Raw genomic sequence first — 13,342 nt, forward strand, 5'->3', positions numbered from 1 at the left:
TTTGAGGTCCCTTCCAATCCCAAACATACTGTGATACTGTGATATTTGTGCTTCAAATTAAAGGCTTCACATCAGCATGCCAGAGCTTTCTTACAGCCACTGAATGTAGTTTTGAGCATCTCACCTCAAGGATGGGCTTGCCTTTTTCCCCTAAATCTCTGCTTGTTGGCAGTGGAACATGGAGGGGAGAAAAGTTACTCCTGAGTATTGTTGTAGCTTTAAACACATATTAGAACTTTAGAACCAGCCGCAAAACAGCACCAAAGAATGTGTTTGGGACAGTAATATACCTCTTTTGGAGAAAGAATAGAAATATAATCTTCGTAAATTAGTCTTGCTTTTTCTTCAATGACACTTTTGTTGGATTCTTGTTTTAGTTCCTCACAGGCCATCCAGAAAAGCATGTTTTCCTCGCTGAATTCTGTTCGTAGAAATTCACGAAAAGCATTTCTGCCAGCTGGAGTAAGCATCAACTTGTCAAACGATTGAGCCCAGGCATTTACTTCTTCAAGAGTAGGAGTGGGGCTTGGGAGGGAAGGAGAGGACAAGAAGAGAGAAGGTAATGATTTTTACTGAAGCTGTTTGCAGCTGGCAGGAGGCATCTGCCATTACGATGGAAGAAAATCACAAGGTTCACAGGGCTCTAATTCCTCACGTGAACTACTCAAGGACAAACTCTAGTTAATGTATTTATAGATGCTTTTTCAAAGTGCTTATAAAATCTCAGGTGCAGATGTCTGCCAGCACTGTGATGCAGAAATTGCAGTTCGTTGCTCAAAGTAATTGCAACAAAGTTCCTCTGCAACTGCTAAGCATTTTTTCTATGCCTAGTAGTCCTTGTTGAATCATTGTTAAAAATTATATGAAAATATGTAGAAAGAAGCAATTATTCAAATCCCATAAAAGGCACCTTCCTGTCTATTACAGTTTTACAGGTGTTCCTACCTGTTGGAGCAATTCTGAAGAGACAGTTGCCTGACTCTTGGGAGGATCTGAGCTCTGAGCTCCTCTTCATAGTTATTATTTTTCTAAGGCTGAGCACTGCCAGTTAGCTTCATTACACAGTTGTTGGGTGGGAAAAGGTTGTATTTAAAAATTACTTCAGAAAAAAAAGGAGACTGTTTACAATGCTGGTTTTGATCTACCATGTTATGAAAGTGGGGATGTGGTTACATGCTACATATAAATAAGGTCAGAGATCATAGATCAGACCTTTGGTTCCTTAGGAGGTAAGAAACAGATGATTGCACGTTCAACATAAATGACAAATAGGTGATAATAGTTATTTGCATATTTCAGATAATTCACTTTAATTATTTAGCATGTTTTCTTGGGTTTGTTTCATTTTAGCTTGATAGAACACTTGTAAAGACCATACCTTTCCTCACAGTTTGGAATACCCTCTGCTTGGAGTTCATGAGATGTCCTCCTTGCTCTCTCTTCATCTTGATTTCTAACAGTAAGACTGCAAGGTAGCAAATAAAATGTTAGTCAACTTTATAAAGGAAGAGGCTGAACGTACCCCAGATGCTTTTCCTCCAAAAAATCAGAAAAAAGGACAGAAGCTAACATTAGCCACATTACCCCTAGTTTTGCTCTGACATTAGTGTTACAGTTATATAAACCTGGCAAACTTTAATGTAGCTGCATGCTGCTCAGTATTGTATCACATAGACTTTGTCTACAGGAACCATAGATTCGTAGACTGTCTTGAGTTGGAAGGGGCCCGTGAGGATCATCAGGTCAAATTCCCTATATGTATGTGTGTGTGTATATATATATATATATGTGTGTGTGTGTGTATACAAGCATATATATGTATACATGAGTACCCTTTATCACAAAACAAATCTATTCTCCATTCATCCTTATTATACTGGGTATGCTTGATGCAGTGTTTTTACTTGAGTTCGACTACATGAACTGGCTTTATGTTGAGTTATTCAAGGTTGGTTGTTTTGGATTTTAGTTTTGATTCCCCCCCCTGTGGCTATTTTTTATATCCATAGGACACGATGAGGGCCAAGAGTCTGGTTTAGAATCGTGATACCATGTTACAAGAAAGCCAGAGATCAGAAGCTGGAGCACAAGTTTTAAGCAAGATAGACACTTCTTCATGTGTTGTGGGAAGTGTAAGCATCTTTCAGAGTTCAGGTGCCGGATTGTGTGGTAATTCATTGCAACTTTAAAAAAGTGCTAGTATATGCTTCAAAATGTGAGGCATGGAGCACAAAGAGCAGATATATAATTGCTGAATATCATTTTGAGTATGTTTGACTGGAAATGAGTATTAGCTTGTTTGTAGCATTACAAAAAAATATATGCTTGCTGCAATCACTAGTGATCACTGAGAGATTTTCATGTCCCATCTAAGAGTAGCTATCAACTCCTGCTGATTTCAGCAAATGTTAGTTTAACTAACTCTAGTTTTTAAAAATTCCCATTGTAGTTGCAGATGATTCATTTTCATTTGAGACTGGATTTGAGAACATGCATATTTCTTTTTAGAGAATAGGGACTGTGGTCCAGTTCATATGCTATCATAGTTTAGTGAGAAATGCACACACAAATGCACACACACATTTATGTAATCTGTAAAGCTGCTTAAAATTTGTCAAGAAGAAAATGTTCAGCTGAGATATAAGCTGTAATTCGTATGAAACAGGTCCTTCAGCTGCACTAAAGCAATACAATTGTTCTAGGAAAATAACTAATTTAATTTCTTCAGTTGTATCTTACCTTTCTTTAATGCTAACGTTGTAACAGTTTTTGTTGCCTTAATCCTTAAGAGTCTCATTTATCTCTAGTAAGGCTTTTTGTTAAACCAGCTGATTTTTCTGTCCTTTCTGCCTTCTGAACTCATGGCTTTGTCTTATGTGGAGCTTTACTATTTACTGGTTAGCTCCTCCTCTTGCTTTCTCCAGTGTTAGTGCATAATCTGCAGAGACCTGCTTTCCTCTTTGCCAAGGCAATCCATGCCTTGAAGAGGCAGTGAAGCTTTCCTGTTGCTAAGCTGTAGAGCAGTTATTACAAACACATTTTCTTTTGCAACATCTGAACCATACATTAAAAATAATTAATTATTTCAATTCACCTTTTCAGGAAAAAAAAGGAAGCAGTTAATGTTAGTTTTCTATTCTTTTGGGGTGTATAGGTCTCAATCCTTTACTACTCGTTTTACCAGTGATTCTGGCTTTTTTTTTTTTTAATATGCAAAGTAATATATTCTGTGTTCCTCACACAGACAAGAAATGATATGCTTGTCAGAGTTATTTTTGGATTGAGAGCAAACAACAAATCCAAAAGAAAGGATTACAGTCTTCCTAGGATAATGCACAAGAGAGGAAAAAGACAAATAAGAGCTTAAGAGAACATGCCATACCTCAGAAAATGACTTGCAGGTAGACGCTTTCCCTACAAATGTACCAGCAAACAAATGGAAAAAAAAAAAAGAAGAGACTATTGCAATACTGCAACTTGCCAGGATCTGGAAGAGTAACAGGCTGGAGGCTCGAGTTTTGGCTGTAGGAATGAACACAGGCTCTGAGCGTCCAGCTGAGAGACCCCTTTCACCAGTTCTTCATTCTAAATCTACTATTAAGAGTATGCTGGCTCTTGGATGCTCAGCAACTCAGCTGCATGACTCATGACTGTTATTTTTATTCCTATTCATAATTTTTCTGTTCAAAGTACTTGAGCTATTTTGAGGAAAGGCTCTATGAATAGGAAATATAAATAGCTTAATTACGGTTTGTTTTGCTTTTCTTGCTAGTAGAAAACAATTGTTTTCAAAAAAAATCAGAAATTATTTTAAAGCTAAAACAAGCTGCTTTGTTTTGGAGTCTGTGTTGGTTTCCCAAATGATTCTGAAATGCAAATAGGAATTTTAAACATAATGAAATTTGGGTACTTTCACACACCCTATTGACTAAATTGCTTTCTTTGAATTGTTTGAATAGTGAGGTGCACAGAAAATGAGCATCCTGAAGATGTCAGGTAAAATGGCAAAAAAAAACACTTTACCAACAATTTAAAAGATAAAATGCAAATTTTATGTACTCCGACTTAGTAGATAAATGTGCTTTTGTGGAAAGACATGTTTGTGTAATATGCAGCTCTAGATCAAACGACTTGAGATTGCACTGGACAGTTGTTTAGATGACACTGGAATTTGTATGGTGGTTCTTTGACATTCTGCAAGGTAGTGACCTGATCCTGTACAGGCACAGTACTTACTGTCTCCTGAAACTTTACTTTAGTTTACCTCTAAGCACCTGCTGAAAAGCTTGGTAGGATCAGAGCCACGGTACTTGACATCTTGCAAAAAAGTCTAAGTAGCCTTTTTGCCCTTGTAGAATACTCACTGTTTGCATTGGAGAGGGCACAACTGGGTAATTTCTGTTTCTGATGAGCTGAGTACCAATAGGAAAGAGGTGATCAGCCTGCCCTTCCCTCACCTGCTAATGCTGTTCTCCAGAGCATTTGCTATCAGCTGCTGTTGGAAAAAAAAATAATGGCGGAATAGATTGCTAGCCTAGGCTGTAAGATTAGTTATGACTTCTTCCCTCCACCTCAGTGCCAGCTTTGCCTGCTCTGGTGGATAGTGCATTTGTAAGAAGCACTCAGCTTGCTGTCTGTTATGGTTGAACTCCTGAGACTGTTTAAGACTTATTTTTTCTTTATTTCAATGCAAGTTCTGGTCTCGCCCATTAATTAACATGTGGGCCCAAACAGATACAGGACTTCTGAGTATGGAAAGCTTTACTTCAGTTGTGAATGAAATCCCTTGGATCTGGAGGAGCTGCTGAGAGAGGGAAGGTGAACATGACATTAATTTAGTAATTAAGTGATTCCTTCTCCTCTTTTGCTTTGCTTCCCTGATAAATTTCCCTCCTTATCACCTTGTAGTAGGAGTTCTTCTGAATTATGTTTTGCTTAACTCCTCATCTTCAGCAAATACTTACAATACTTAAAATCTCTGATCCTACGGCTTAACTTCATGTGAGTTGCAGGTGCCATAAATTGGCAACACTAACTAATGACAACAGATCCAGTTTTGAAACAAAAGAACAGCACTGGGCACCCGGTTGTTTTCTGACCTATAAATTCTTCTACCTTCTCCTAACTCTGTTTAACACCACTTGTGCTCACTGCTAAGTTCCAGTGATAAATCTAAAGCTGTTACATATTCTGATATTGCTTTCAGTTTTTACTGGAAGCCCTGGTGAACCTCAAGGCTGAGGAGAACCAGTCCTGCATAACACAGACCTTCCATTACACAGTATTGACAACAAAAGTGCAACAGATACTGTACAGAGATTTTTTTCTAAAAAAAAATATGTTATTTCAATGACAGGAAAAAAAAAAAGAGTAAACTGAAGTGGAAGGTTGTGTCTAGTACTAGGGCAGAGTCATCTCTATTAGACTCAGGCTTGCAGAGTTACCCAGATGGTTTGTTTGGCTTGTGTTGTCCAATTCACTGGCTATTACCTCCCTCCCCTGCTGTTCTGTTCACCAGAGGCTTGAATGACAGGGGTTACCATGAGCAGCTGCAGCAGCAGCACCAGCAGAAGCAGCAGGCGTTGGACCCCCGGTTCCCTGTGCTGTGTTGGGCCGATGCAGCGCCTGACGTCTCCTGGGTCGTAGACATCTGCCGTTTGCGCATCTCCATCCGCTCTGATCCCATGGGCTGCTAGACAGCAACAGAAGAGGCAAGAAAGAAGCGTCTCTGTCTTTTGTTTGCTTTAAAAGTCGTACCAAGAACTGCTGAAGGCCGCAGCTCCTGAGGGAACTGAAAAGCTAAATGCTTGGCTTTTCCACATACATGCTCTTGGGTGTTGAATCTTTTGGAAAATGCACAGATTTTATATTTAAGTGCTGTGATGGAAAGCAAGTGGCTATTGAATTCTGCACGTGGGTGGGCATACGAAGAGGAGAGAGCAGTGATGTAGAGAGCAAAAGGTGGAAGTGAGGGATCTCAGAGAGCTGCAGCTCTTAGGTCACTGGTATATAAGCCTTGGAGTTGAAAAGGGTTTCCTGAGGTTTTGACTTCAAGGCTAATCTTAAAGAAAATCATACAGAATAGAGATACGTAGAGCCTCTTTTTTTTCTTTTCTTTCTAAAATTTTCTTGTCTTGATTAGCCAATGCACAGGCTTAGTGATGCTTGAGAGACACCTGAGCTCTCTTGAAATTCTGGCCTTTGGTGAGAGTTGAGGATGTCTCAAACCTGCTGGTTGTCCTACAGCAAAGGAGAAAGGTCAATAATACTTACCTGTCCATTAGAGGTCTGACTGCCACTCCTTCTCAAGGAGGAGTCAAGGAAAGATGAATTATTAATGGAGAAAACGTATGACTGCATGTTAATATTTAACATGCAGGTTTTTGGTTGCCTCCCCAGCTGAAGACAGAACGAAACAATTTTTCATGGAAACACTGGTTATGATTTTTGCACTATTCTAGGAAACCTTTTTGGAGCCTGAGTTCTGCAGATTGTGCAGAGAAATGGTGTTAATGAAATGACAAATCCCCTTGAAGTCCCTGTCTCTTTCTAACCTCTCTATGAGCTTCAAACTTGCCCTACAGCACTTAATAATGCTCTCCCTATTCTGCTGAGGGTTGTGCCATATTTAAGTGACAGATGTCTTTTATAGATGAAATGCCAGCTTGTACAAATACAAGTACGTCTTCATTTTGATTATTTCATTTTTGGATACATAACTAGTCATCCTCCTGTGTCATGAGACCCCTTTGTGTGCAGGTTTTTTCAGGTTGCTAAAAGTTCTTTTGGGACTATGACAGTTGTAGGGGAACTAAAATTAGCTGCTACAGATTTTGAGTTGTTTCAAGTCTGATATTGAATTATCTATAAAAAATCTGATGAGACAAATACTGGAGGGTTAAGATTTGCCTTCATTTATAAAATGTTTAGCCAGGTTTAGAAAATACTACTGTGATAACTTGGGGGAGAATGCATAGATGCTGTCGTGGACTTGAGAGAAGTGTCAGGAGAAGAAAGGAGATTATTTTAGCAGAGTGCAGCATTAAAGTGTGCTGGATTTTTTTTCTGCTGATTTTTTTTCCCTCTTATAGAGCTTAATAGTTTTTGTTTTTGTGAGAACCACCCACTCTCCTGAGAGAAAAATGCACGACATGCTGAGCCGAAGGTGCACCTGTTTTGCTGGAGGAATAAATTAAAAGAATAACAGTACAGATATAAATGATAACCCATTTTGTAACTCTGTAGACCTAACCTGACAAGCTATACCTAAATAACCAAAAAGAGAAAATCAGAAAAATAACATAGCTCCCAAAACCCCACCACCTTTCTCATTTCAAAATGTATAGAATCACAGAATGTCCTGAGTTGGAAGGGACCCACAAGGGTCATTGTGTCCAACTCCTGTCCCTGCATATGACAGCTCCACAGTTCACACCATGTGTCTGAGGGCATTGTCCAATCTCTTCTTGAACACTGTCAGGCTTGGGGCTGTGACACCTCCCTGGGGAGCCTGTTCCAGTGTCCACCACCCTCTGGGTGAAGAACCCTTTACTAATATTCAACCTAAACCTCCCCCGGCACATCTTCCTGCCATTCCTTTGGCTCCTATCTTTGGTCACCAGAGAGAAGAGATCTGTGCCTGCCCCTCCTCCTCCCCTTGTGAAGAAGCTGTAGACCACAATGAGGTCTCCTCTTAGTCTCCTCCAGGCTGAACAAACCCAGTGACTTTAGCCACTCCTCATACGGCTTCCTTTCCAAACCCTTCACCAATTTTGTAGCCCTCTTCTGGACACTCTCCAGTAGCTTTATATCCTTTTTATGCTGTGTTGCCCAGAACTGGACACAGTGCTCCAGGTGAGGCCGCACCAGTGCAGAGCAGAGCAGGACAATCACCTCCCTCGCCCGGCTGTCAATGCTGTGCTTGATGCACCCAGGGCACGGTTGGCCCTCTTGGCTGCCAGGGCACAATGTTGACTCATGGTCAGCTTGTTGTCAGCCAGAACTCCAAGATCCTTCTTCACAGAGCTGCTTTCCAGCATCTTGTCCCCCAGTCTGTATGTACAGCCAGGGTTGCCGTGTGACAGGTGCAAAATCCAGTACTTGCCCTTGCTGAACTTCATGTGGTTGGTGATTGCCCAGTTCTCCAATTTGTCCAGATTACTCTGCAGGGCCTTTCTGCCCTCAAGAATGTCGACAGATCTTCCCAATTTTGTGTCATCCATGAACTTACTTTCTCAAGTCCTGTGTTCAAGTAATTTATAAAGACATTGAAGAGTGCTGGCCCTAAGATGGATCCCTGCTAAACCCCGCTAGTGACTGGTCACCAGCCCGACATAACTCCATTTACTAGAACCCTTTGATCCCGGCCTGGCAGCCAGTTGCTCACCCACTGCACTGTGCATTTATCCAGCTGTATGCTGGACATCTGGTCCAGGAGAATACTGTGAGAGACAGTGTTGAATGCTTTACTGAAATCCAAAAAGATCACATTGACAGGCTTCCCTTGGTCAATTAGCTGGGTAACCTTGTTGTAGAAAGAAATTAAGTTGGTCAAGCAGGACTTTTCCCTCATGAACCCATGCTGGCTGGGACCAATGACTGTGTTGTCATTCAGATGTTTTTCAGTAACTTCCAGAACGATCTTCTCCATGATTTTGCCAGGCACAGAAGTGAGACTGACAGGCCTGTAGGTGCCAGGGTCATCCCTGTTGCCCTTCCTGTAGACTGGGACAATGTTTGCCAGCTTCCAGTCATCCAAGACCTCTCCAAAATACAAGGAGTGTGGAAAAATCATGGAGAGAGGTCTTGTTATGATGTCAGCCAGCTCTTCAAGCACCCTTGGGTGAACTATCAGGACCCATTGGCTTGTAGGGATCTAGCTGGAGTAGCAAATTCTGTACAAGTTCTGGATGGATGTGGAAGAATAAATGTGAAATATAGAATACATTTGTAGATTCAGGTTTCTTTCCTTAAGAGTTTCAAATTCATAGCAACAGAATGAACCCCTCAGTATTAGTTTCTTTTCAGATACCTGTACTTTTTAAAATAAAGCATCTTCATATGTGAATTAGAAAGTCATAACAAAGAGAGCATTATTGGAGTGATGTCTAACAATATTTCACGCTGCTTTGGAAAGTAAACTACAATTGATTAGATAAGTATAACTCAGATTCAGATGTGTGGTTTATATAGCCTCATCCATCCAGTCTTAATCTTGAGATGTTTATGTGGCTAGTTCATACGCATTCATAACTCTTATCCATTTGATGGTGGTCTGAGTGGAAAAGCTGGTTCCTGTTGGGGGTGTGTGTGCTTGTTTGTTTGTTTTTTCAAAGGAGAAAGATAAAGGACAGGGGAAATAGGAAGAATACACTCTTCCTCCCCACCTCATCCCACTGTGGCTTAATTCAAGAGATCTTTCTTGATCCATTGTTACCATTTCAGGTTCTTCTCCTTGTTCTTTGACATCTTTAATGCAAGAGTATGTGAGCAGCTGTATGACAAAAACTGTCCAGCAGCATTATGTTCTTTGTTTTGCTTATGAATCATACCCCTTAAAAGTTTTTTGGTACTATAGGTTTTATGAATGTTCATCACTGTATGATTTCTTACACAGTTTATGGAAAATGAAGGATTGAGCAACACAAAAATTCAAGACACTTTTTTTTTTTTCAGATTAAAAGATGCGTTCTCATTTTTATTTGTCAGATGTATACAAACTTTCTCATTGAATAAGCAAGTAGTTTTTGGTCATCTATGTGATGAAGATTTGTTTTGAAAGATACTTTTAGCAGATAAAACGTGCTTTCATGATAGCTGAGCTATATTAGAGAACTGGGCAATAAGAGGACTGGAATATATCTGTTGGCTGAAAGACTGCCCAAGCTTTTCAATTACAGAGCTGTTTAGTGATTATCTTGTATTTCCTGTGGCAATTGACAGTCATATTGTATATTCAATAGAGCTTTGGAGTTGATCACAAACTAACAAGGATTTGACTTTCTGTGGTGTATTAGCAGGAATACTGGGGTGAGATACAGGAAGTAATTTACTTCTGGGCAAATACTACGGGTATCGCATTCCAAGAGAGAGCATCTGCCTAAACATGTACCGAGATGTTTAGAAAGCATGACTTACACAGAAAAATTGTAGCAGTTTGTGTTGTTTAGAAAGGGGAAATGAGAAACATATTGATCTTCTGATCAGTAAAAGGCTATGGTGTTCTGCTGTTCTCTGTTTCTTTCGGAGATAAATAATGAGTTACCTTAGGCTAAATAAAATCTAGTCTTGATTTTATAGGATAGCAAGGTAGAGAGCTGAACAGTGGTGCAGGTTATTATGAAGTTGTAGAAACTCCTTTGACACAGATAGTATTAAGAACCATAAGATAAAAACATATCAGGCTATTACAAGTTCACAGAACAAACAATGAGTAAGTGAACCATCCCAGCATTGTTTTTCTACCTTCATTCTTCCCTGACTTTAAAAAAAAAAAAATTATTTTTATTTTTAATGCAGCTCTGTCTCTAAACCAAATGGCCATCAAGCACATGATCCTATATACCTTTCTACCTGGACTAACTCCCTTTGGCCACATAAGAATGATTAATCTGCAGAAGTGGATGTCTTACATTAAAAGTCTACATTTTTCTGGTTCATCCTCTAGTCAGAATTGCAAAATAAAGTTAAAATGTTAATGTTCGCCGCACAATTTGTTGTAAACGTATATCCTAATCATGATTGTACCGAGACTGTGTAATGCCAGACATGAGGCCTGAACGCACAGCAAGAGATATAGGCTCTGTCTAAAGGATATATTTTAATTTCATATGTATATTTGCTGGCTTTCTAGATTAGTTTTTTTAAAAAAGATGTGATTAAAAAAAAGTAAACCAGGGAAACACAAGCTCTGCAATTCTGCAGCTGTGTATGGTGATACAAGAAGTTTACCATGAGCTCCCTGTCTGCTGCTTTGCCCTCCTATAAGCTGCACCTTGGCTGCAACAGAGGCAAAGGCACAGACGCCGAGTTTGTGCAAGTCCTGTACAGACCCATTTTCAAAGAAAAGTACCTTGAAAAGCATTGAGACTATCCTAGTATGACTATACACAGGAAAGTATAATAACCTTGGAAGGTGTATGGAAAAAAGTCATAGAGGTGAAGCAAGTTGTCTGAGATCATGCAGTGAGCTAATGACAGAGCCACTAATGGGACAGAAACAGAAAAGCCTTATTTTATGTCTGTAGTTTGTTTTCTGCTACCTCTATTATATCCAGAAATTCACTATGGGTCATTGAAGTTCTCCATGACACTTTGCTGCTGCTTGGTGTGTAATGAACCTTTCCAGACAACTGCTTGAATTACTGTTTTCAGTTGTGCTGTGTGCAGGAATGGACAATAGATTCCTCAACAACTCAAGTGAATATCACTTATAGGAATTTACAAAATGCCCTGCTTCTTTACAGTACAACCCACGTTAGTAACAACTTCAGCAATTCCTTGACTGACTTGTGGATCTGTGGGAATGGAGGCAGCTATTTTTTTTTTTCCTTCAGTAGACTTTAGGTACTCAAGGCAAAAAGGAGAGGGTTTTTTTAGACCTCCCAATAGAAAGGTCTTCTCAACATATAATGTTACGTTTGTTAATTTGGGAGATTAGGTGATCTGACTCGGTCATGGCAGTAGGTGTAAAACCAATTAGAAAATATAGTGCTTGTGTTCTTTTCATTAATGATGAGACTAACATTATATATTGGTTGAAGAATTATTCACCTGTGGATGCTACTGCTATGGTACATGCTACCTTGGCAACCTCTTCAAGTTTATTACCCCACAGTACCAGGCCAAAGGGTATCAATCAACTGTAATCAAAACCAGTGGAAGTGTGACTGCTAATTTTGCAAGAGGGCTTTGCTTATTTTCTGGACTGACATTAGGAATGATAGGGTTGTTTTGATAAGGAAAATTTCAATAATCAACAGCATTTTAAGCTAATGGCTTACCTTAAAGTTGTTAAAGGGAATTACTTATATTGCTACTTATGTTTAGCTAAATATTTTACTTTCTTTGTCCTAGTCAAGGATACACTCAGCAGACACACAACTGGTGGAGCTGGCAAGTAAGATAAGAGGCACATAGAATGATAGAATAGTTTGTGTTGGAAGGAACCTTCAAAGGTCATCTAGTCCAACCCCCCTGCAATGAGCAGGGACATCTTCAACTGAGGTTGCACAGAGCCCCATCCAGCCTGGCCTTGAATGTCTGCAGGGATGGGGCATCTACCACCTCACTGGGCAACCTGTGCCAGTGTACAACCACTCTCATAGTGAAAAATCTCTTCCTTAAATCTAGTCTGAATTTACCTCATTTTAGTTTAAAATCATTACCCCTTGTCCTATTGTAACAGGCCCTGCTAAAAAGTCTGTCCTTATCTTTCTTACATGCTCCTTTTAAGTACAGAAAAGATGCAATAAGGTCTTTTCCTCGGAGACTTCTCCAGAATGAACACCTCTAATTCTCCCAGCCTGTCCTCACAGGAGAGGTGTTCCATCCTTCTGATCATCTTGGTGGCCCTTCTCTGGCCCCTCTCCAACAGGTCATGTCTTTCCTGTGCTGAGGGCTCCGGAGCTGGACGCAGGACTCCAGGTGGGGTCTCACGAGAGCAGAGAGAGGCAGAATCACCTCTTTCAACCTGCTGGCCATGCTCCTTTTGATACAGCCCAGGATACAGTTGGCCTTCTGGGCTGCAAGCACACATCACCAGCTCATATCCAATCTTCCATCTACCAGTACGCACAAGTCCTTCTCTGCAGGGCTGTTCTCAATCCCTTCATCTCCCAGCCTGTACTGATACCAGGGGTTGCTCTGACCCAGGTGCAGGACCTTGTACTTGGTCTTGTTGAAGCTCATAGGGTTCACATGGGCCCACTGTTTCAGCTTGTCCAGGTCCCTTTAGATGGCATCCCATCCCTCAGGCGTGTTAACCACACCACTCAGCTTGGTGTCATCTGAAACTTGCTGAGGATGCACTTAATCTCACTGTCTGTGTCACTGATGAAGATATTAAACAGTATGTGTCCCAATATGGACCCTTGAGAGACACCACTTGTCACCAGTGTCCATCCAGATATTGAGCCATTCATAGAATCATAGAATCATTTCAGTTGGAAGAGACCCTCATGACCATCAAGTCCAACTATAACCTAACTCTGGTACTAAACCATGTCTCTAAACACCACATCTACATGTCTTTTAAACACCTCCAGGGATGGTGATTCCACCACTTCCCCTGGGCAGCCTGTTCCAATGACTGACAACCCTTTATATGAAGAATTTTTTCCTA

General features: G+C 40.3%; 1 protein-coding gene across 9 annotated transcripts in view; it reads right to left on the minus strand.

Moving 5' to 3' along the window:
- The window catches only part of RGS20 (regulator of G protein signaling 20), a 43,047-nt gene that overhangs the window by 2,238 nt on the left and 27,467 nt on the right, over positions 1 to 13,342 (minus strand). For 4 of the 9 annotated variants that reach the window (XM_071804103.1, XM_071804105.1, XM_065833040.2 and 1 more), the window contains 3 exons: positions 5,541 to 5,692; positions 1,379 to 1,465; positions 291 to 525 (listed from right to left, as the gene is read on the minus strand). In XM_071804103.1, coding sequence (XP_071660204.1) covers positions 291 to 525; positions 1,379 to 1,465; positions 5,541 to 5,692 — 474 coding nt within the window. Of the gene's footprint in view, positions 1 to 290; positions 526 to 1,378; positions 1,466 to 5,490; positions 5,693 to 13,342 lie in introns of all 9 variants that reach the window. The other 5 variants (XM_065833039.2, XM_071804106.1, XM_065833042.2 and 2 more) reach the window with 3 other exon arrangements.

This window comes from Patagioenas fasciata, chromosome 2, assembly GCF_037038585.1.
Source record: "Patagioenas fasciata isolate bPatFas1 chromosome 2, bPatFas1.hap1, whole genome shotgun sequence".
Classification (NCBI taxonomy): domain Eukaryota; kingdom Metazoa; phylum Chordata; class Aves; order Columbiformes; family Columbidae; genus Patagioenas; species Patagioenas fasciata.